The sequence below is a fragment of the Mustela nivalis genome (genome assembly GCF_964662115.1).
Source record: "Mustela nivalis genome assembly, chromosome: 10".
NCBI lineage: Eukaryota > Metazoa > Chordata > Mammalia > Carnivora > Mustelidae > Mustela > Mustela nivalis.
In genome coordinates this window covers 33,708,432-33,733,795 of record NC_139029.1, presented here as the reverse complement: position 1 = coordinate 33,733,795, position 25,364 = coordinate 33,708,432, and the positions used below count along the sequence as shown (strand labels likewise).

The following is a 25,364-nucleotide window of genomic DNA, read 5'->3' as shown; positions in this document are numbered from 1 at the left end:
TGATTATAAAATTAATGCATTTCATTAATGTCAAATATGAAAGTAGAGGTGGTTGTAAAGGAAAAGATACAAATTATTCACATCTTCCAAGATTCTAAAAGTTATTGGCCAATTTTAACATTTGGGATGTATCTGCTTAGAATTCTTCTTGTGCTTTTTGTGTATATGTCCATATTGTCATCACCAATGCTCTATGGCTTGGCATAGTGCCTGGCCCCTAGTAGGTACTAAATTAATGTTTGTTGATTGAGTGAATGAAAAAATGAACATGCTTTTACATAGAAAGTATAGAATCTGAATGGCCTATTTATTTTCTTACATACTGTAAATTTTTTAAAAAAGATTTTATTTATTTGTCAGAGAGAGAGAGAGCACAAGCAGGTAGAGTGGCAGGCAGAGGCAGAGAGAGAAGCAGGCTCCCCGCTGAGGAAGGACCCTGATGCGGGACTTGATCCCAGGACTCGCTTAGGTTCAGGCGCCTTAGATTTATTTATTTTAGTGGGAGAGCAAGTGAGCACACAGGCAAAATAAGGGAGGTGAGGGATAGAGAGAGAGGGAGAGAAAGAATTTCAGACAGACCCGCATTGAGTATGAAGCTGATTTGGGGCTTGATTGTAGGACCCTGAGATCATGACCTGAGCCAAAATCAAGAGTCAGACACCCAGCAGAGTGAGCCACCCAGGTGCCCCTTTATTATTATGTACCGTGTTCTTACCATAAAGTAAATTATAGAAATGAAAATGTTAAGAAAGTCATAAGGAAGAGAAAATACATTTATGTACTGTATCATATTTATCAGAGTCCTTTATAAGTGGATCCATGCAGTTCAAACTTTTTGTTCAAGGGCTGACTGTATTGTACTGCTAAAAAATACTAACCATCATCTCAGCTTTCAGCAAGTCATAATTTTTTTGCTGGTGGAGAGTCTTGCTTTGATGTTGATGGCTGCTGCCTGATGAGCATGGTGGTTGGTGAAGGTTGAGGTGGCTGTGGCAAGTTCTTAAAATAAGACAACAGTGAAGTTTGCCAAATTAATTTTCTCATACTTGCAGGAACGATTCTTCTGTGTCATGTGAAACTGTTTAATAGCATTTTACCCATAGTAGTACTTCTTTCTAAATTAGAGTCAATCCTGCCAAACCCTGCAGCTGCTTTATCAATTAAGTTCATATAATACTCTAAATCCTTTGTTGTCACTTCATCAATCTTCACAGCACCTTCAGGAATAGATTCCATCCCAAGAAACCATTTTCTTTGCTCATCTATAAAAAGTAAATTTTATTTCAAGATTTTAACAGCTTGGTCACAGCTTCAGGCTCCACTTTAAAAAAAGATTTTTTGTTTGTTTTGTTTGTTTGTTTGTTTTTAGATTTTATTTATTTATTTGAGAGAGAGAGAGCAAGCATGAGCAGGGGGTTGGAGGACAAAGGGAGAGGGAGAAGCAGACTCCCCGCTGAGCAGGGAGCCCAATCCCAGGACCCTGATATCATGACCTGAGCTGAAGGCAGACACTTAACTGAGTCACCCAGGTGCCCCCACTTTTTAAAAAAAGATTTTATTTTACTTATTTATTTATTTTAAGGATTTAACTTATTTGAGAGAGGACATGGGAGAGAGAGCGAGCGAGTGAGGGAGTGCAAGGATGAGCAGGGGGAAGGGCAGAGGGGGAGGGGGGTTAGGGAGCCTGCCCTGGTTGATCTTAGTACTCTGAGATCATTAACTGAGCTGAAGGCAGATGGTTAATTGACTGAGCCACCCAGGCACCCTCTCAGGCTCCACTTCTAATTCTAGTTTCCTTGCTATTTCTACCCTGTCTGCAGTTACATCCTCCACCTGACGTCTTGAATCCCTCAAATTTTTCCATGAGGATTGGAATCAACTTCTTCCAAACTCTTGCTAATATTGTGGTTTTGACCTCTTCCCATGAATCACAAATGTTCTTATTGGCATCTAGAATGGTGAATCCTTCCCAGAAGATTTTCAATTTACTTTGCCTGGATCCATCAAAGGAGTCACTTCCTATAGCAGCTGTAGCTTTATAAAATGTGTTTTTTAACTAATAAGACTTGAAAGTCAAACTTAACTGTCCACATTTCTTTTTTTTTTTTTTTAAGATTTTATTTATTTATTCGACAGAGAGATCACAAGTAGGCAGAGAGAAAGAGGAGGAAGCAGGCTCCCTGCTGAGCAGAGAGCCCGATGCAGGACTCGATCCCAGGACCCCGAGATCATGACCTGAGCCGAAGGCAGCGGCTTAACCCACTGAGCCACCCAGGCGCCCAACTGTCCGCATTTCAATATTGTGTCTCCTGAAATAGGGAGACCCAAGGAGAGGGAGAAAGAGGGAAAAGCTGGTTGGTGGAGCAGTTAGAACACAGAACATTCAGTTAGGTTCTCCATCTTACATGGTACAGTTTGTGGTGTCCCCAGACAATTAGTAACATCAAAGATCACAGATCACCATAATAAATACAATAATGAAAAAGTTTGCAGTATTTTGAGAATTACCAAAATGTGACAGAGAAAGATGACGTGAGAAAATGCGGTTGGAAAAATGGTGCCAATAGAGTTAATCAATGCAGGAGTGCTAAAACTTCAATTTGGAGAAAAAAAAAATAAAAGCAGTATCTGTGAAGCACAGTAAAATAAGGTATACCTATATTCATGTGCTGGATTTTCTTTTTAAAGATTTTATTTATTTATTTGAGAGATAGAGAGGGAGAACACAGAGGGGGACAATGAGAGGGAAAAGCAGACTCTTCCCCTGAGCAGGGAGTCTGAAGGGGGAACTCGATCCCAGGACCCCAAGATCATGTCCTAAGAAGAAGGCAGATGCTTAGCTGACTTGAGCCACCTAGGCGTCCCTCGAGTTTTTATTGACAAAATATTTATCTTTTGTTTGTGAAGCCTTTTTGTCTTTGTTATTATGAGAAAAATGTAACACCCATTTATCCATCTCCCATATATAACAGTTGTTAACCTTTTTTTTTTTTTAAGATTTTATTTATTTATTTATTTGGCAGACCGAGATCACAAGGAGGCAGAGAGGCAGGCAGAGAGAGAGAGGAGGAAGCAGGCTCCCTGCTGAGCAGAGAGCCCCATGCGGGGCTCGATCCCAGGACCCTGGGATCATGACCTGAGCTGAAGGCAGAGGCTTTAACCCACTGAGCCACCCAGGCGCCCCAGTTGTTAACCTTTTGTGAAATTTGCTACATCTCTTTCTGATATATATATTTTTTTTTAAAGATTTTATTTATTTATTTGGCAGAGAGAAATCACAAGTAGATGGAGAGGCAGGCAGAGAGAGAGAGAGGGAAGCAGGCTCCCTGCTGAGCAGAGAGCCCGATGCGGGACCCGATCCCAGGACCCTGAGATCATGACCTGAGCCGAAGGCAGCGGCTTAAACCACTGAGCCACCCAGGCGCCCTCTTTCTGATATATTTTAATGCAAATGCAAACATGCTATTTCACCTCTGTTTCTCCCAAAATAGTCTTATATAATCCTAATGTCATTGTCACACTTAAACAAAATAATGATTTTCTACTATCATCGTGGTGCCTGGCTTGCTCAGTTGGAAAGCATGTGATTCTTGATTTTAGGATTGTGAGTTTGAGCCCCACACTGGGTGTAGAGATTACTAAAAAAATAAATAAAAACAATTTTCTTTGTTGTGGCTTCACCTGGGTGGCTCAGTTGGTTAAACGTTTGCCTTTGGCTCAGGTCATGATCCCTGGGTCCTAGGATTGAGCCCTGTATCCAGCTCCCTGCTCAGTGGGCAGTCTGCTTATCTCTCTACTCTGTTACTCCCTGCCCATGCTCTCTTTTTCTCAAATAAATAAATACAATCTTTTTAAAAAATTAAAAATATAAAAAAATAATTTTCTACTATCTAATAGTAGTCCTTATTAAAATTTCAACAGCTGTCTTTTTTTTTTTTTTTAAAGATTTTTTATTTATTTATCTGACAGAGAGAGATCACAAGTAGGCAGAGAGGCAGGCAGAGAGAGAGGAGGAAGCAGGCTCTCCACCGAGCAGAGAGCCCGACGTGGGACTCGATCCCAGGACCCTGAGATCATGACCTGAGCCAAAGGCAGCAGCTTAACCCACTGAGCCACCCAGGCACCCCTCAACAGATGTCTTTTATACCTAGTTTCTTTAAATCAGGATTCAGTCTAGTGTCATTACTATATTTAGTCATTATAGCTCTTTTTTTTTTTTTTTTTTTTTTTTTTTTTTTTTAGAGATAGAGCATGCACAGGAACTAGGCGAGGGGCAGATGGGGAGAGGGAAAGAGAGAGCGAGAGAGAGAGAGAATTTTTTTTTAAAGGATTTTATTTATTATTTGACAGAGAGGGACACAGCAAGAGAGGGGGAGTGGGAGAGGGAGAAGCAGCCTTCCTGCCGACCAGGAAGCCTAATGTGGGGCTCGATCCCAGGACCCTAGGTTCATGATCTGAGCCAAAGGCAGATGCTTAATGACTGAGCACCCAGGTGCCCCAAGAGAGAAAATCTTAAGTAGGCTCCATACCCATCACAGGGCTCTGTCCCAGGACCTTGAGATCATGTCTTGAGCTGAAATCAAGAGTCGGCTGTTCAACTGACTGAGTTACCCAGGTGTCCTAGTCATTATAACTCTTAATTTCAGAATTTGAATAGGACACTATGCTTTTCCCTTTTCTTTTTTCTTTTCTTTCCTTCCTTCCTCCCTCCCTTTCTCTCTCTCTCTCTCTCTTTCTTTCTTTCCTCTCTCTTTGAAGATTTTATTTATTTGCCAGCAAGAGAGAAAGAGAGCAAGTGAGCCTGTGATTGCGCAAGCAGGGAAAGTGGCAGGTGGTGGTGGGGAGGCAGTCCCACTGATGTGGGACTTGATCCTAGGACCCTGGGATCATGACCTGAGCCAAAGGCAGACTCTTAACTGACTGGGCCATCTAGGCGTCCCTCTATGCTTTTGTTTCTTTGAAAAGATTATTTCTTTTTAATAGAACTTTCTAATAATAGGGACACCTGGGTGGCTCAGTCAGTTAAGCCTCTCACTCTTGATTTTGGCTCAGGTCATGATCCCTCTGCCTCTTTCCCTCTTCCTGCTCGCTCATGCATGCATGCTCTCTCTCTCTCTCAAATAAACAAATCTTAAAAAAAGAGAACTGTCACAAGATGGGTTTGGGAGGGAGACAAACCATAAGTGACTCTTAATCTCACAAAACAAACTGAGGGTTGCTGGGGGGAGGGGGTTTGGTAGAAGGGGGTGGGATTATGGACATTGGGGAGGGTATGTGCTTTGGTGAGTGCTGTGAAGTGTGTAAACCTGGTGATTCACAGACCTGTACCCCTGGGGATACAAATATATGTTTATAAAAAATAAAAAATTAAAAAAAAAAAAAAGAGAACTGTCTAATAATAAAACAAGCCACTGGAGGAATTACTGAGTTGTTAGTGGTGTTTTTTCAGTAGGCTGAGTTGACTCTTGCCTCTGTACTGTTCGATCCAGTGGACACTTTTTCTCATATTATTTGAATACCTGTGGTATTTGATATATTAATCATTTCCACCTTTGGCTTGTGTGACATAGTTTCTCTTGGTTTTATTTTTTACCTCTTTTGTTTCTGTTTTGTCCTGTATATGTTGGTGTTCCCTTCACCTCTTATCTGATCTCACTTTTGAGATCAGGTATCTCATTTATCTCACTTACAAAGAAGGAGACTGGGCTTTGGCACATAGTAGCAACTCAGTAAATACTTGCTATTACTCATACTCTCAGGCTAATCCTCTCTTCTGAGCTCCAGCGTGCTATCTTCAACTGCTTCCTAAATGTTGTTACTTGGTATTTCTTTAGGCATCTCAAACTCAGTAAGACCAGGAGTAAATTTGAATCAATTCACAAATCTCCTTTTGGTGAATGCCTATTCATTTCCCCCAGTCACCCAAATCTGAAACATGGCAAGGCTTTTAGTTAAAATTGGAGTCATCCTAAGTACCTCTCATACCTCCTACTTCATTTAGTTACCATTTTAAAGTCCCACTTATCTTCTCTCCAAATTCTCTGTCTTCAATGTTAGTGCCTCAATTAAGCCCTCCTTCTTTCTAATCTGTCGTTAGCAATTGTCACACTGTATTGTACTCATTGATTTACAGTTGTGTTTCCAGGGGGAGACTAAGCTCCTGGAGGGGTTGAGTCATGTTTTATTTGGTTTTCTGTATCCTTATCCCAGAGAGACAGTAGTATAGGGATTAAGAGTATAGGCTCTGGGGAAAAAAAAAAAAAGAGTATAGGCTCTGGATTTGAATTCTGGCTCTGTGACTTCTTCGCTGTAAGAACTGGACAGGTTAATTCCTTTGCATCTTTGTTTCCACATTTATAAAACAGGGATAATAATGGTATCTATTTTGTAGGGCTGTTATGAATATTAAACATATAAAGCACTTGTAAGACTGTGTGGATTGTTGTAAATGCTCAATAAATATTATAGCACTTACCATAATGCCTTGTACCTAGTAGGAACCCAATTAACATTTGAATAAGTTAACAAAGGGGTATGGATTCCTGGATTGATCAAAAGATTGGATTAGTTAATCTAAATGTCTTTAGAACTTTCAACCTAAGTTTCTGTTTTATGTCATGACCTAAGGCCTGGTACATTGTAGTTAAAACAGCAGATAAGATGTTTATCTGAAAGAGATAATACAGTTTTAAGAACTGGCTTTTGATCTGTCTGACAGCAATATATGTCATTGTGTAATTCATGGCTAATTAAATAGGGGATGCCAGTTTTTATGTTAGATTGCCTTTGGTTTGAATGGAAACTGCAACTCATTATTTCACAGTAGGATGGCAAGTTCAGCAGTATTGCTTTTATTTTAAATTAGGCAGTCATCCTGAAATGTGTCTGTATTTGCTATGTTGGTCCATAGAAAGGATAGCAGCTGAGCAGACCTGTCAGGTAGATTTGCCATGTGGTTGGTCTTGATACACAGCTAATGCACTTGTCAGTATTCCTATTCTGGAAAATGGCCAGTTTTCTGGGCCATATCTTACCTATCACCAATCTTTGTTTTATTTTTAAAAAAATTTTTAATTAAAAATTTATTTTCCGGGGCGCCTGGGTGGCTCAGTGGTTTGGGCTGCTGCCTTTGGCTCGGGTCATGATCTCAGGGTCCTGGGATCGAGCCCCGCATTGGGCTCCCTGCTCCACAGGAAGCCTGCTTCCCTCTCTCTCTCTCTCTGCCTGACTCTCTGCCTACTTGTGATCTCCGTCTTTCAAATAAATAAATAAAATCTTTAAAAAAAAAATTTATTTTCCAATCTTGTTTTAGTTTGACTTTAAAAGTTCTAATGATAATAGAAAGAAAATGTATGGTTAGGGTATTATTTGTTATTCTTTCTCTACTCTTTATACCCAGAGTATAAAAGTCCACTGAGATCTCAGCAATCCTTTTTACTCACCTTGTGGGACTTCATTACCAACTTTGTGCCCCCATGATTCTATATTTGAATGGATATTGAAAATTTTTGGTTGCTGGTTGACACTTTCCATGTCCTGCCTGCTATTGGTTGACAGTTTCAGGATTTTATTTCAACTCCACCACTGTGAAGTTTATGAAGGGGTAAGAAACAGCAAATCCTGTATATTAGAATGGAAAAGAAGAATGATTGGGAGTTGGCATATTTTCTCTGTGAGCTTGGCATCCATCTTTAGACATCTGTTTAAACCAATGCCACTTTTTATGTCTGTAGAATGTGATTAAATGATGGAAGGCTTGGGACACCTGGATGGTTCAGTTAGTTAAGCATCTGACTCTTGATTTTTGGCTCAGGTCATGTTCTCAGGATTGTGAGCCCGAGCCCCACATCGGGCTCTGTGTTCAGGGTGGGGTTGTGCTCAGGGCGGAGTCTGCTTGAGATTCTCTCTCTCTCCCCTTCTGTCCTTCCCCCATGCTCGCATGCATGCGTGCTCTCTCTCTCTCTCTCAAATAAATAAATAAATAAATCTTTAAAAAATCCCTTAAATTTTTTTTTTAAGATTTTATTTATTCATTTGACAGACAGAGATCACAAGTAGGCAGAGTGGCAGGCAGAGAGAGAGGGGGAAACAGGCTCCCCGTTGAGCAGAGAGCCTGATGCAGGGCTTGACCCCAGAACCCCGAGATCATGACCTGAGTCAAAGGTAGAGGCTTAACCCACTGAGCCACCCAGGCGCCCAATTTTGTACTTTTTAAATTAGAAATAATACCTACTTTGTAATGTCATAAATACTAGAGATAGCATATGCAAAACACTTGGTAGAATGCATGGCCCATGGTAAATGGTGGCTGCAGTTACTATTTCCAGAAGCATTTCAGGTGTTAGTATGATCTAACTGAGAGTCCTAAAAAGTTTTCCTTGATTTTCTGGAAAATCATTTATGGAATTACTACTTGGAAAGATATGATATATAATACTGGGTATAGATTATTTAGCTTACTCTTTTATTGATAGCTTTTCAGATTACTTTCCCCAAAGCTGTTAATTATACCTTCTTTGTGAAAAATAAATCAATTCTAATATCAGTATAAATTAGCCTTTAAAAAAATAGTCTATTTATTTATTTATTTAAAAAAGAGAGAGAGGGGTGCCTGGGTGGCTCAGTGGGTTAAGCCTCTGCCTTCGGCTCTAGTCATGATCTTGGGGTCCTGGAATTGAGTCCCGCATCGGGTGCTCTGCTCAGCAGGGAGCCTGCAGTCCCCCTCTCTCTGCCTACTTTTGATCTCTCTGTCAAATAAATAAATAAAATCTTAAAAAAAAAAAGATAGAGTGTGCACGTGTGACTTGGACGAGGGACAGAGGGAGAGGGAGATGGTGCCTTTGAGTCTAGATCCCAGGACCCTGAGATCATGACCTGAGCTGAAATTAAGAGTAGGTTCAAAATGCCAAAGATACAGAGCCACTCAGGTGCCCCAAAAATTAACCTTTGAAAAGACATACTTACGTAGAAAAAGAAAGCAAAAGTTTTGAACTTTGCAGGTTTTAAGTATTGAAATTGAGAATACGGTTACTAAAAAATGATTTGTGTCCTTGCTAGCAACATAATTTTGTTATTTTTTTGAAAGAATGCTAAAGGCTATTTCCTAGTTTCATGTCAAACTGATGAAGCTTTTCTAACGCCGTGTTTCTCAGTGGGGGCATTTACTGGCATTTAGGGCAGGACAATTCTTTGTTGTGCAGGACTGTTGTGTGCATTGTAGGACATTTAGCTTCCCTGGACCCTGCCCACTAAAATGCCAGTAGTGCCCACCCCACACCCTCACCATTGTGACAATAACTTCTCCCTGACAAGGACCTTCTTCCCTGTAAATTTTCACATGTCCCTTGTTTCCCCTTGAAATATTTTTAGTGAAGCAGATCACACAAGTTTTCATTTAAGAATACCAGAGTTTGGGGCGCCTGGGTGGCTCAGTGGGTTAAGCCGCTGCCTTCGGCTCAGGTCATGATCTCAGGGTCCTGGGATCGAGTCCCGCATCGGGCTCTCTGCTCGGCAGGGAGCCTGCTTCGTTCTCTCTCTCTCTCTCTCTCTGCCTGCCTCTCAGTGTACTTGTAATTTCTCTCTGTCAAATAAATAAATTAAAAAAATCTTTAAAAAAAAAAAAAAAAAAGAATACCAGAGTTTTACATGCTGAAAACTATTCTTTTTTTTTGGAAAATGCCTTAATTTAATCATGATTGTTGGTAATAAAAACTTATTATAAAAGGAAATCTCTGGGGGTGCCTGGTGGCTCAGATGGTTAAGCAACTGACTTTGGTTCAGGTCCTGATCTCAGGGTCCTTGGATTGAGCCCTGCATCAGGTTCACCGCTTAGCGGGGAGTCTGCTTGTCTTTCTCTCTCTATCCTTCCTCTTGCTTATGTTCTCTTTCTCTCTCAAATAAAATCTTTTTTTTTTTTTTTAAGATTTTGTTTTTATTTATTTGACAGAGATCACAAGTAGGCAGAGAGGCAGGCAGAGAGATGGGGGAAGCAGGCTCTCTGTTACCAGAGAGCCCAATGTGGGGCTCGATACCAGCACTGTGGGATCATGACCTGAGCTGAAGGCAGAGGCTTTAACCCACTGAGCCACCCAGGTGCTCCTCAAATAAATAAAATCTTAAAAAAATGAAAATCCCTGTTATAGAATTTCACTAGCACTTAGACATACAAGAGTTATTCAAGTGAATTAGTATAACAGCAATTCTTTTTTTTTTAAAGATTTTATTTATTTATTTGACAGAGAGAGATCACAAGCAGATGGAGAGGCAGGCAGAGAGGGAGATAGAAGGAAGCAGGCTCCCTGCTGAGCAGAGAGCCCGATGTGGGACTCAATCCCAGGACCCCGAGATCGTGACCTGAGCCGAAGGCAGCGGCTTAACCCACTGAGCCACCCAGGCGCCCTATAACAGCAATTCTTAATATATTAACAGTATTTAGGAAAATCCTATGATGCCATGTAAGGCAATAAAACTGTGTACATTTATAATAAATAGTAAATTTATTTCATAAATCTTTCCATAGTAAAATTGTTTTTTTTTTTTTAAGATTTTATTTATTCATTTTACGGAGAGAGAGCGTGAAAGAGGAAATACAAGCAGGGGGAGTGGGAGAGGGAGAAGCAGACTTTCTGCTGAGCAGAAAGTGGGGCTCTATCCCAGGCCTTTGGGATCATGACCTGAACTGAAGGCAGACACTTAGTGACTGAGCCAGCCAGGAGCTCCGTAAAATTGTTTTCAAATAAGTGAACTTAATTGTTAACATTTCCAATACAAATAGTTTCATTTCTTGACCAGGATGGACAATAATTTTGCATTTTTTCTGGATGAAAGACTTCAAACATATACCAGTTTTCATATCATAAAGGTGCAGTTGGGGATCCCAGCTGTGCCACATTGCCAGTACAATGATTTTGGGAGAACTCAAGGCAAAAGATCAAAGGAGTAGTAGTCCCTTGTTAGTGACATTGATAGTATTTATTTTTTTTTCCATTGCCCCAGGCAAACAAAGTGCTATCCTTACTAAAGGTATAGACTTTGCAATGTTTCCCAGATTACCTTGGAAACAATGTGCTTTCTATAAAATGTGGTCCATTTATCATGGACAGTCCTTCTGATCCTCAGATTGTCAGGAGAAGCATGGATGGAGCCATCTTGTCATGGGAAAATTTATTATTATTATTATTATTTTTAAAAGATTTTATTTATTTATTTGACAGAGAGGTAGAGAGTACCAGTTAGGCAGAGTGGCAGGCAGAGGGGGAGGGAAAAGCAGGTTCCCCACTGAGCAGGGAATCTGTTGTGGGGCTCGATCCCAGGACCCTGGGATCATGACCTGAGCGAAGGCAGCCACTCAACCAACTGAGCCACCCAGGTGCCCCCAAAACTAATTATTCTTGATCAACAGAGTGTAGTCTTTTGAATCAAGTAGTCTCTTTAAAATGAGATCTGGGGGCACCGGAGTGGCTCAGTGAATTAAGCTGCTGCCTTCAGCTCTGGTCATGATCTCAGGGTCTTGGGATTGAGCCCAGCATTGGGCTCTCTGCTCAGCAGGGAGCCTGCTTCCCCGTCTCTCTCTGCCTGCCTCTCTGTCTACTTGTGATATCTCTCTCTCTGTCAAATAAATAAATGAAATCTTTAAGAAAAATTTTTTAAAAATTAAAAAAACGAGATTCACATTTTTTTCACATTTTTTCAGTCATGTATTTTTTTTTTAAGATTTTATTTATTTGAGAATGCAAGAGAGTGAGAGAGCATGAGCAGAGGAGGGGCAGAGGGAGAAGCAGACTCCCTGCTGAGTGGGGAGGCTACTGTGGGGCTCCATTCTGGGATCCTGAGATCATGACCTGAACCAAAGGCAGATGCTTAACTGACTTAACTGACTGAGCCTAAAGAATAGGACATTCTTTAAATGTTTGATAAAATTCACCTATGAAGCCCTCTGGTCCTGAACTTTTGTTTGTTGGAAGTTTTTTGATTACTGATTCAATTTCATTGCTAGTTATCAGTCTGTTTAAATTTTCTTATTTCTTTATGATTCAGTTTTGGTTAGGTTATGTGTTTGTGGGAATTGATCCATTTTTTCTAGGTTGTCCAATTTGTTGGCATATAATTTTTCATAATATTCTCTTCCAGTCTTTTGTATTTCTTGGCATTGGTTTTTATTTCTTCTCCTTTATTTCTGATTTTTTGAGTCCCCTCTCTTCATTTTTTGATGAGTCTAGCTAAAGATTTATTAATTTTGTTGATCTTTTCAAAGAATCAGTTCCTGGTTTCATCAATCTGTTCTATTTTTTAGTTTCAATTTCACTTATTTCTACACTCATCTTTATTATTATCTTCCTTCTGCTGGCTTGGCTTTGTTCTTCTTTTCCTAGCTCCTTTAGATGTAAGATTAGGTTGTTTATTTGAGATTCTTCTTGCTTCTTAAAGTAGGCCTGTATGGCTCTAATCTTCTCTTTTAAAACAGCTTTTACTGCATCCCAAAGATTTTGGACAGTTGTGTTTTTGTTTTCATTTATCTCCATGTATTTTTAAATTTCTTCTTCAATTTCTTGGTTGACCCATTTATTGTTTACTAGCATGTCGTTTAGCTTCCATGTATTTGTGTTCTTTCCAGATTCTTTCTTGTTATTGATTTCTAGTTTCATACTGTTGTGGTCAGAAAAAATGCATGATATGATTTCAGTCTTTCAATTTTTTGAGACTTGTTTTGTGGCCTAACATGTGATCTGTTCTGGAGATTGTTCCATGAGCACTTGAAAAAAATGTGTATTCCACTGTTTTTTTATTGAATTTCTGAATATATGTGATAGGTCCATCTGGTCCAAGGTGTCCTTCAAAGACACTATTTCCTTGTTGATTTTATATCTGATCTATCTGTTGATGTAAGTAGGGTGTTAAAGTTTCCTGCTATTATTGTATCACTGTCAAGTTCTTCCTCTATGTCTGTTAATAGTTCCTTTATGTATTTAGAAGCTCCCATGCTGGGTGCAGAAATATTTATAATTGTTACATCCTCTTGTTGAATTGTTTCCTTTATCATGTGTAGTGTCCTTCTTTGTTTCTTTTTATCATCTTTGTTTCTTTTTTTTTTTTTTTGTCCTCCTAAGTTTTGCTCCCCCAGCTTTCTTTGCACTTCCTTTTTTTTTTTTTTTTTTTTTTAGGTTATTATTTATTTGTTTGACAGAGAGAGAGAGAGAGAGAACGAACAAGCACAGGCAGGGGGAGCAGCAACAGAGGAAGAAGTAGGCTCCCTGCCGAGCCAGAAGCCCAGTGGGGGGGGGGGGCAGCGATCCCAGAACCCTGGGATCATGACCTGAGCTGTAGGCAGCCGCTCAACTGACTGAACCACCCAGGCACCTTCCCTCCTTTTTTTTAACTTAAAAATTTTTGTGGGGGAATGGCTGGGTGTCTTAGTCCATTAAGCAGCTTCCTTCAGCTTAAGCCATGCTCCCAGAGACCTGGTATCAATCCCTGAGTCAGGCTCTCTGCTCAGCAGGGAACCTGCTTCTCCCTCTCCCTCTGTCCCTCACCCTACTCATGCTCTCACATGTGCGTTCTCTCTCTCAAATAAATAAATAAAATCTTAAAAATTTTTAAATTAAATTTTAATTATACCACTAACTACAACTTGCTTCCCCACCCAACTTCATACTGCTTTTGAAATACTTCTGCATTGCTAGATAGAATTCATTCATTGTAGATGCTGTATATTTCATTGAAAAATATTCTGCACTTTCTTATTGTTCCTACAGCCTGACTTTGGGCAGTACCTCCCCCATGTTTATTACAAACAATAATGAAATGAAATGAATATCCTTTTTTAAAAAATATTATTTATTTATTTATTTGACAGAGAGAGAGAGAGAGATCACAAGTAGGCAGAGAGGCAGGCAGAGAGAGAGAGAGGGGAAGCATGCTCCCCAGTGAGGAGAGAGCCTGATGTAGGGCTTGATCCCAGGACCCTGAGATCATGACCTAAGCCAAAGGCAAAGGCTTAACCCACTGAGCCACCCAGGCACCCCTGAAATGAATATCCTTGTTCATGTCCCCTATGCTTATGTGCAGGAGTTTCTATAAGCATATACCATTTATTTATTTATTATTATTATTTTAAGTTTTTATTTATTTTTCAGAGAGAGAGAGAGAGCATAAGCAGGGGGAGCAGCAGGCAGAGGAAGAAGCAGGCTCCCCACTGAGCAAGGAGCCTGATGTGAGACTTTATTCTAGGACCCTGGGGTCATCACTTGAGCCAAAGGCAGACACTTAGCCTACTGAGCCACCTAGACATCCCTGCCTTTTAAATTAATACTCCCTGCCTTGGAAAGTTTCATGAGCCAAGGTACAAGTTATTTGTTTTTCAAAATAAAAATATCAAAAATTTCAGCCTATTATGCTGTCATGAAACTTGTAAGAGCTCCAACCAAACCAGTTTAGTTGCTATTAGATATTCCTTACCTCCTCTCAGACCTGTTGAGCTGCAATGAGCAATTCTGTCTAGCTTTAGAATAGAGAAAAGAATCTGCGAGCCCCCCGCCAGGAAAAATTGAGAGCATCATGGAGGTTAATAGCGTATTTCATTCAAAATGAAGAAGTCAGTAGATATAATCCAATCAGTAATTTCAGAGGCATCTATGCTTTATATAGTTTTAACTTTGGTATTTTGTAATTTATTTTTCTAAAGTTGAGTTTTTTCCCCTTCTCTGTCTCTGTCCAAATTACAGTCACCCTTGTTTTCCTCTTGGAAAAAAGTAGAAGTAGGGAGAGATGGCTAAAAGAAAACATGGGTTTGCATTTTTATTCTTAATCACTGCACCAGATGGAATGGAGCCTTCAATAGTCATTTCTGCTAGACTGTACTGTTTAATTAGTAATAAATTTTTAAGTTGCTTTTAGATAATGGTTTTCTTTTTCTTTTTTTTTTTTTTAAAGATTTGTTTATTTTAGAGAGAATGTGTGAGCAGGGGGTGGGGGTACAAAGGGTGAGGGAGAGAGAAACTTAAGCAGACTCCTCACTGAGTTTGATCTCACGACACTGATATCATGACCTGAGCAGAAATCAAGAGCTGGTTGCTAGGGGTGCCTGGGTGGTTCAGTCTTTAAGCGTCTGCCTTCAGCTCAGGTCATGATCCTGGAGTCCCGGGATGAGCCCCGTATCGGGCTCCTTGCTCCTCAGGAAGCCTGCTTCTCCCTCCCCTACTCCCCCTGCTTGTGTTCCCTCTCACTGTGTCTGTGTCAAATAAATAAATAAAATCTTAAAAAAAAAAAAAAAAGAGCCGGTTGCTTAACCCACTGAGCCACCCAGGAGCCCTGGTTTTCTTCTTTTAAAATTTTTGTGTTTTCTTCTTTTAAAATTAATTTCGGGGTGCCTGGGTGGCTCATTCAAGCCTCCAACTCTTGGCTTTAGCTCAGGTCATGATTTCACAGTTGTGGGATCAAGCCTCTCATCTGGCTCTGTGCTCAGTGCTGAGTCAGTTCCAGATTCTCTCTCCCTCTCCCTCCTGCTCTCTCTCTGTCTAATAATAAATAAAAGTAAAATCTTTAAATGAAATAAAATAATACAATTTTATGGTATAAAATATTCATCATTGTTTGATATATTTGGACTTAATTTTTCAAATGAAGAGAAAATTATGTAATGTAGGCTATGAAAGGCATTGGTATGAACATATGCTTTTATTTTTTTGAAAAAAAATTTAAAAAGATTTTACTTATTTATTTGAAAGAGAGAATACAAGCAGGGGAGTGGGAGAGGGAGAAGCAGGCTTTCCGTGGGGGCTGGGAGCCTGATGCGGGGCTTGATCCTAGGACCCTGGATCATGACCTGATCCGAAGGCAGATGCTTAATGACTAAGCCATCCAGGCACCCATGTTATTTTGTTTTTTAGAATGTAATTGATGATCTTTATTATAGTCTACTCATATTAAAGACTGACTATGTCTTGGGCTTTAAATATATAAGTATTTTTTGAGGGTAAAGGTGTAAAGTGGTTTTTTTTTTTTTAAAGATTTTATTTATTTACTTGACAGAAAGAGAGAGAGAGATCACAAGTAGGCAGAGCAGCAGAGAGAGAGGGAGAAGAAGGCGCCCTTTCTGAGCAGAGAGCCTGATGTGGGGCTCAATCCCAGGACCCTGAGATCATGACCTGAGCCAAAGGCAGAGGCTTAACCCACTGAGCCACACAGGTGCCCCATAAAGTATTTTTTTTTAAATATGAAATTCAAGAGCTAGAACGTGAAAGAGGAAATATTTTTACGTTGATAATTCATTAATTTGCATGTATGTAATCATTCATAGTTTTAGTGACATACCTTTCTGATCTCTCATTTAGTGTCAAACCGGAAGAGAAGTAAAACTCAACAAAATTTTATTATGTGTGGAGTTCCTTCTTAAAAGAAGAAAAAAGTGATTATTGAGACTATGGATCGGAGCAAACGGAATTCAATTGCAGGCTTTCCTCCACGTGTGGAGCGTCTTGAAGATTTTGAAGGAGGTGGTGGAGGAGATGGGAATATGACCCAAGTGGGAAGAGTTTGGCCATCTTCATATCGAGCTCTTATAAGTGCCTTTTCTAGACTGACACGTTTGGATGACTTCACCTGTGAAAAAATAGGGTCTGGCTTCTTCTCTGAAGTGTTCAAGGTGAGTGATGCCTCTGCTTTTTTCATTTTGGCTTATTGATAACCACCTTTACTGCCAAGTTGATAACTGTGTATAATTAGTACATAGGCTTTACCTAATTGGGGTGAGGGTGCTATGGATCTTGATTAGTGTTCTAAACTGTCCTCTCCTTTGGCTTTGGGACTGCTGGTGGCTGTGGGCCTGGCCAGTGCTGCACTCTTCCTGTTCCTTGGTGTGCCCCTGGGAAGGAAACTGGGTTTTGCTTGCTGGTGGGGACTCTGGAGTCTTCAGTGCATGTGCTCCCAGATGCACTCAACAACAGGAGAACTCAGGAGGGTTCTGGGGATGGCCTGAGCCAGCCAACAGATTGGAATCACCCTGAAGACGGAGATTCTTGTGTGGTTTACATCATATCTACTCCTTCTATTTATGCCCGGGAGGCCTGACCTGCCCATTTTTCATCAGCGCCTGTAGTTAGAACCTGAATATTTTTTGTATTTACTTGGTGGTGCCTAAACTCTGCCTCAGACACTTTGAGGAAAGGGTGGGTGGGAGAATTTTACCATTGGGAGTTGTATATAATGGTTATTTATATCCTGTTTTTCCTCTCCCATCTCTCCAGAGACATTTATAAAGGCTCTAGTTTTAATAAAAAAACAAAACAAAACAACTATTGGGGTGCCTGGGTGGCTCAGTCGTCGAGCATCTGTCTTTGGCTCAGGTCATGGTCCCAGGATCCTGGGATCGAGCCCTGCATTGGGAGCTCCCTGCTCGGTGGGGAGCCTGCTTCTCCCTCTCCCACTACCCTGCTTGTGTTCCCTCTCTCACTGTATCTCTGTCAAATAAATGAAATTAAAAAAAAAAACAAAACTGTTAACATCTTTTATTTTAATTATAAAACTGACATACTGATCAAAACCTCAAATAAGGGGCGCCTGGGTGGCTCAGTGGATTAAGCCGCTGCCTTCGGCTCAGGCCATGATCTCAGGGTCCTGGGATCTAGCCCCGCATCGGGCTCTCTGCTCAGCAGGGAGCCTGCTTCCCCCTCTGTCTCTGCCTGCCTCTCTACCTACTTGTGATCTCTCTCTCTGTCAAATAAAATAAATAAAATCTTTAAAAAAAAAAAAAACCTCAAATAATACAGGAGTCTCTTTTACCCTCCCGCCCTCTCTTTCTCTCTCTTTGCACTATTAATAATTTGATATGTATACTTCTGGACCCTTTTCTCTGCTTAGACATATACATCTTATATACATATATAGAATTTTGTGTATACATATAAGAAGATATATACATGGAGCGCCTGGGTGGCTCAGTGGGTTAAGCCGCTGCCTTCGGCTCAGGTCATGATCTCAGGGTCCTGGGATTGGGTCCCGTATCGGGCTCTCTGCTCGGCAGGGAGCCTGCTTCCCTCTCTCTCTCTCTGCCTGCCTCTCCATCTACTTGTGATTTCTCTCTGTCAAATAAATAAATAAAATCTTAAAAAAAAAAAAAAGAAGATATATACACACATATATACTGACACATACAGTTTTTATTTGTTTTGTTTTTTTTTTTTAAGATTTTATTTATTTATTTGATAGAGATCACAAGTAGGCAGAGAGGCAGGCAGAGAGGGAGAGAGGAGGAAGCAGGCTCTCGGCTGAGCAGAGAGTCCGATGCGGGACTCGATCCCAGGTCCCTGAGATCATGACTGGAGCCGAAGGCAGAGGCTTTAACCCACTGAGCCACCCAGGTGCCCCTATTTGGTTATTTTTAATAAAGCTGGGCACTTGGTGCTCCCAAATGTTCATATTTTCCTGAGAACATTATTTCATACTTTTTCTTCTCTCATATGACATTCAGTATTTTTTCTCAGTGATGAACTTGCTTCCTAATTCACTGAGAAAACTGAAGGAAGCTGGAGAACTTCTGCAGGAGAAGCCTGCAGTCCCCACAAATAGCTACTAACCCATATCTTCCCCACCTACTCAGCCTTTATACTTGTCACTATGGATGAACTGCCCATGTTAAAATCTCAGCCATATTTCCATTTGTATTCTATATCATTTTTCTAGTTGCCTACTCAAAAACATTACCTAAGAAATTCTCCCCTCTCTTTCCTATATCATATTTCACTTTCTGTTAAATGATTCCCATTAACTTCTAAACCTTCTATTTATTTCTCTTACCTTAAAAAAAACTTTAAACAGGGAAAAACATATTTTGACCCAAACATCCCCTATAGCTATACTCCCTCATGTTCTCTCTTTCTCTTCTTTTCTTTAGAAAGAGAGAAAGAGCTTGTAGGGAGGGAGGCAGAGAGAATCTTAAGCTGATTCCACGCCCAGTGTGGATCCTGATGCCGGGCCCAGTCTCATGACCCTGAGGTCAGGACCTGAGCCAAAATCAAGAGTCAGAGGCTTAACCCAACTGAGCCGCCCTGGTACGCCTCCCTCATGTTCTTCTTTTGGACTCAAAACACCTCCATAGCATTGCCTCCACTCACCATTTCTTATACTTTTCCTTCTATTTTCTCTTTTTTTTTAATGTGGTAAAATATATATAACATAAATTTACCATTTTAACTGTATTAAGTACATAGTTCAGTAGCATTACGTACATTTGTGATGTTATATTGCAACCATCACCATTATCTCTTTCCAGAACTTTTTTATCATCCCAAACAGAAAGTTTGTACCTCATTGAATAATAACTCCCCATGTCCTCCTGCCCCCAGTCCCTATTAACTGTTCTGTTTTCTTTCCCTGTGAATTTTCCTTTTGTAGGTACCTCATATTAATGGAATCACACAGTATTTGTCTGGCTTATTTCACTTAGGGTAAATTTAATCCACATTGTAGCATATATCAGAATTTTTATGGCTGAATAATTTTTTTATGGCTGAATAATATCATATTGTCTGTGTCTACCACATTACGTTTATCCATTCTGTTGGTAGACATCTGGGTTGTTTCCACCTTTTGGTTATTGTGAATAATGCTGCTATGAACATTAGTGTACAAGTATCTGAGTTCCTGCACTCAAGTTATTTTGGGTATTTAACTGTTAGTGGAATTCCTGGGTCATATAACAATTCTGTGTTTAACTTTAAAAAAAATATATTTTATTTACTTGAGAGAGAGAGAAAGAGAGAGTGAGAGAGCATGAGACGGGAGAAGGTCAGAGGGAGAAGCAGACTCCCCGAGGAGCTGGGAGCCCAAGGCAGAACTCGATCCTGGGACTCTGGGATCATGACTTGAGCCAAAGGCAGTCACTTAACCAACTGAGCCACCCAGGTGGCCCTGTATTTAACTTTTTAAAAATTGTGGTCAAATACACATAACATAAAACTTACTGTCAACCATTTTTAAGTGTACAGTTAAGTAGTCTTAAGTATATTCACACTGTTGTATAACCAATCTCCAGAACTTTTTCATCATATAAAACTGAAACTCTGTACAAATTAAACAACTCTTTCCTTTCTTCGTCTCCCAGCTTCTGACAGCAACCATTCTACTTTGTTTCTGTGAGTCTGACTACTCTAGATACCTTATATAAGCAAAATCATACAGTATTTGTCTTTTTGTAACTGCCTTATTTCACTTAGCCTATTTTTAACTTTCAAAGGAACCAGCATACTCTTTTCCACAGCGACTACACCATTTTACATCCCCACCAGCAATGCATTAGAGTTGCAATTTTTACATAGTTTCACCAACACTTGTTGTTTTTCATTTGTTAAAATGTAGCAAACTTGGGCGCCTGGGTGGCTCAGTGGGTCAAAGCCTCTGCCTTCAGCTCGGGTCATGATCCCAGAGTCCTGGGATCGAGCCCCACATCGACTCTCTGCTCAGCAGGGAGCCTGCTTCCACCTCTCTCTCTGCCTACCTCTGCCTACTTGTGATCTCTCTCTCTCTGTCAAATAAATAAATAAAATATTAAAAAAAAATAAAATGTAGCAAACCTAGTGGATGTGAAGTGATATCTCATTGTGGCTTTGATTTGCATTTTTCTAGTGATTAATGATGTTTAGTATCTTTTCTTGTGCTTATTGGCCTCTTATGTATCTTCTTTAGAGAAATGTCTACTGAAATCTTTTGTCCATTTTTAAAAAAGAAATGTAATTCCAATATAGTTAATGTACAGTGTTATGTTAGTTTCAGGTATATCATAGTGATTCAGCAGTTCTGTATGTTACTCAGTGCTCATGATGATAAGTACTCTTCATTCCCTTCACCTATTTCATCCATCCCCCAGCCCACCTCCCCTTTGGTAACTCAGTTTGTACTCTATAGTTGCGTCTGTTTTCTGGCTTTTCTCTTTTTTTTTTCTGTTGGTTTGTTTTGTTTCTTAAGTTATACATATGAGTGAAATCATATGGTATTTGTCTTTATCTAACTTATTTCATTTAGCATTATACCTTCTAGATCCATCTATGTTGTTGCACATGGCAATAATTTCATTCTCTTTAATGGCTGAATTATATTCTGTTGTAGATATATACCACATCTTCTTTATGCATCCATCTAATGATGGACACTTAGGTTGCTTCCATATTTTGGCTATTGTAAATAATGCTTCAGTAAACATAGGAGTGCATATATCTTTTTGAATTAGTGTTTTTGTATTCTTTGGGTGAATACCCAGTAACAGAATTACTGGATCATATGGTAATTCTATTTTATATTTTTTGAGGAATCTCTGTATTGTTTTCCGCAGTGGCTAAACCAGTTTGCATTCCCACCAACAGTGCGTGAGGGTTCCCTTTTCTTCACATCCTCCCCAGTACTTGTTGTTTCTTGTGTTTTGATTTTAGCCATTCTGATAGTTACGAGGTGTGATACTGGTTTGCATTTCCCTGATGGTGAATGATGTTGGACATGTTTTCATGTGTCTGTTGGCCGTTCCTTTACACATATTAAAAAAAAAAAAAGATTTTATTTATTTATTTGAGAGGGAGAGAGAGAGAGAGAGAAAGCCTTAAGTGGGTTGGTAGGCAGAGGGAGAAGTAGACTCCCCAATGAGCAGGGAGCCCAATGCGGGACTTGATCCCAGGACTCTGGTATTAGACTAATATTGGTCTCATTGATAAGTTAGGAAGTGTTCCCTCTGCTTCTATCTTCTGGATGGGATTGTGGAGAACGGGTATAATTTCTTTCTTTAATGTTTGGTAGCATTCACCAGTGAACCTTTTTTGGCTTGGTGCTTTCTGTTTTGGAACATTATTAATTATTTATTAAGCTTCCTTAATAGATAAAGGGATATTCCAACTATTTCTTTTTGTATGCATTTTGGCAGATTTTTTTCCCAAGACTAATTTATTTATTTATTTGTCAGAGAAAGAGAGAGACAGAGAGCATAAGCAGGCAGAGGGGCAGGCAGAGGCAGAGAGAGAAGCAGGCTCCCCACTGAGCAAGGAGCCCAATGTGGGACTCGATCCCAGGACTCTGGGATCATGACCAGAGCTGAAGGCATCAGCTTAACTGACTGAGCCACCCAGGTGTCCCAGATTTTGTTTTTTTAAGGAATTGGTCTATTTATTTATTTATTTATTTGAATTATTTTTTAAAAGTAAGCTCTACTCACAGTGTTGGGTTTAACTCAGGGCCCTGAGATCAAGAGTCACATGCTCTACCAACTGAGCCAGTCAGGTGCTCCAGGAATTGGTCTATTTAATCGAGGTTATCAAATGTATAGGTATAGAGTTATTCATAATATTCCTTTATTAGCTTTTTTTTTTTTAAGATTTTATTTATTTATTTGACAGAGAGAAATTACAAGTACACTGAGAGGCAGGCAGAGAGAGAGAGAAGGAAGCAGGCTCCCTGCTGAGCAGAGAGCCCGATGCGGGACTCGATTCCAGGACCCTGAGATCATGACCTGAGCCGAAGGCAGCAGCTTAACCTACTGAGCCACCCAGGCGCCCCCTTTATTAGCTTTTTTTTTTTAAAGGACTTTTCTTTTTTCTTTTTCCCTTTTTTAAAAAGATTTTATTTATTTATTTGACAGAGAGAGAGATCACAAGTAGGCAGAGAGGCAGGCAGAGAGAGAGGGTGGAAGCAGGCTCCCCGCTGAGCAGAGAGCCCGACTCGGAGCTCGATCCCAGGACCCTGAGATCATGACCTGAGCCGAAGGCAGAGGCCTTAACCCACAGAGCCACCCAGGTGCCCCTCCTTTATTAGCTTTTTAAAAAAGTTTTTTAGGGGTGTCTAGGTGGCTTAGTAAGTTAAGCCTCTGCCTTTAGCTCCGGACATGATCCCAGGGTCCTGGGATTGAGCACTGCATGGCATTCCCTGCTCAGTGGGGAGTCATCTACTCCCTCTTCCTCTGCCCCTTCCCCCACTCAAGCTTGTGCTGTCTCTCTCTCTCTCAGATGAAATCTTTTTTTTTTTAAAGATTTGATTTATTTATTAGAGAGTATGTGATGAGCTGGGGGAGTGGTGGAGGGTGAGGGTGATGGAGAAGCAGGCTCCTACTTTCTCTAGCTTTTGGAATTTTATCCTTTTATCAGTTTTTGCCACTATTTCTTATTTTCCAATATATACATTTAAACTTCAAAGTTTTCTCCTGATTTGGCCATATCCTAGGTTTTTATGTATGTTTTTCTAAATGTAATTTGGTTTGATTTTCGTTTTATTCCAAGGATTATATAAAATGAAGTTTTTAAATTTTCTTATGGTGAGTTGCTTTTTGGTAATTGTTTGATATTTAATTTCTAATATTAATGCATGATGATCAGAGAAAATGGCCTATATTATGTCTGCCTTTTGCAGTATACTTAGATTTTGTTTTGACCTAATGTGTGGTTATATTTTTTGAATGCTGCAAATATGTTTGAGATATTAATTCTCTGTTTTGTGTATTTGTTTGTATAAAATTCTATATGTCTCTATTGGGTCAAGCTTTTCTATTGTGTTAATCCAATGTTCTATGGCCCAAGATTATTTTGGTCTACTTGATCTATTTCTTAGAAAAAGCTCTATTAATATCATTTAATGTGTTTACAGATTTCTCTGTGTGTTACTATCAGTGTGTTACTTATTTCTAGGCCATTTGGTGAGTTATTAATAGAAAGTAAAGATTATTATTGGATTGTACGCTATAGATGGATTGTATTTTTTATAAATTATCAGTTGTCTATTTTTGTCCCACTTTATACTTTTAGCTTTGATTTCTCTTATACCAATATTGCATGCCTTCTTCCTTTTTGTATGCATTTGCCTATTGCTTTGGTTATTATTATCTTAGTATATTTTTCTCATCTCTATTTTTTTTTCTTCTTAAGATTTTGTTTTGTTGGGTGCGTGGGTAGTGCAGTGGGCTAGGCCTCTGCCTCTGGCTCAGGTCATGATCCCAGAGTCCTGGGATCAAGTCCCGCATCAGGCTCTCTGCTCAGCAGGGGGCCTGCTTCCCTCTCTCTCTCTGCCTGCCTCTCTGCCTACTTGTGATTTATAAATAAATAAAATCTTAAAATAAATTTTTTGTTTTGTTTTGTTTATTTGACACAGAGAGAGCACAAGCAGGGGGAGCCACAGGCAGAGAGAGAGAGAGAAGCAGACTCCCGGCTGAACAGGGAGCCTGATGTAGGGCTCAATCCCAGGACCCTGGGATCATGACCTGAGCCAAAGGCAGACGCTTAACTGACTGAGCCACCCAGGCACCCCTTTTTTGTTACTTTTCTTCTTTTTCCCCTCTTTTTCTTTTTTTAAAGTAAGATTTTATTTATTTATTTGAAAGAGTGAGTGAGAGAAAGAGAGAGAGAGAGAGAACATGAGTAGGGGGAGGGACAGGCAGAGAGAGAGGGACAAGTAGACTCCACTGCTGAGTGGGGAGCCTGACTTGGGGCTCCATCCTAGAACCCTGGAATCATGACCTGGGCCAAAGGCAGATGCTTAAATGACTGAGCCACCCAGTTGCCCCTCATCTCTTTTTTTTTTTTCTTTTTAAAAATTTTATTTATTTATTTGACAGTGAGAGAGGGAACACAAGCAGGAGGAGTGGGAGAGGAAGAAGCAGGCTCCCCACTGAGCAGGGATCCCAATGTGGGGCTCCATCCCAGGATTCTGGGATCATGACCTGAGCTGAAGGCAGACACTTATCAACTAAACCACCCAGGCATTCCTTATCTTTGTTTTTTTAAACCTGCTTCTTTTTAAAAAGGATTTATTTATTTATTTGAGAGAGTGAGTGCATGTGAGCAGGGGGAGGGGCAGAGGGAGAGAGAATCTCAAGCAAATTCCCTGCTGAGTGTGGAGCCCCACATGGGGCTTGATCTTATGACCCTAAGATCATGACCTGAGCTGAAATAAAGAGTCACATGCTCTACCAACTGAGCCAGGCAGTCACCCCCTTTTTCTTTTTCTTTTTTAATTTTCATTTTTTTAAGTTATCTCTGAGTCCAGTTTGGGCCTTGAACTCATGACCCCAAGATCAAGAGTTGAATGCTCTACTGAATGAGTTAGCCAGGTGCAACTTCATATCCTATGAAGCAGTTTTTTTTTTTAAAGATTTATTTATTTAAGAAGGAGAGTGAGAGTGTGAGTGGGGGGGAGGGGCAGAAGGAGAGGGAGAGAGAGTCCTAAGCAGACTTCATGCTGAGCACAGAGCCCAACTTGGGAGGGTCTTACAACCCCGAGATCACAACCTGAGCTGAAACCAAGAGTCAGTGACCTAACTGACTGTGCTCCCCCAAGGTGCCTCCAAAAAAGTTTTATATTTAAATTTTTTAGATCCAAAATTAAATTTGCCCACAAAGAACCAGAGA

General features: G+C 40.1%; 1 protein-coding gene across 2 annotated transcripts in view; it reads left to right on the top strand.

Annotated features, from left to right (window-relative positions):
• Window positions 1–25,364, top strand: part of TESK2 (testis associated actin remodelling kinase 2) — a 133,105-nt gene that overhangs the window by 9,257 nt on the left and 98,484 nt on the right. Inside the window, exons 1-2 of one of the 2 annotated variants that reach the window (XM_082687279.1) lie at window positions 16,027–16,182; window positions 16,329–16,639. In XM_082687279.1, coding sequence (XP_082543405.1) covers window positions 16,418–16,639 — 222 coding nt within the window. In that variant the 5' untranslated portion in view covers window positions 16,027–16,182; window positions 16,329–16,417. Of the gene's footprint in view, window positions 1–16,026; window positions 16,183–16,328; window positions 16,640–25,364 lie in introns of those variants that run through there. The other variant, XM_082687278.1, reaches the window with a different exon arrangement.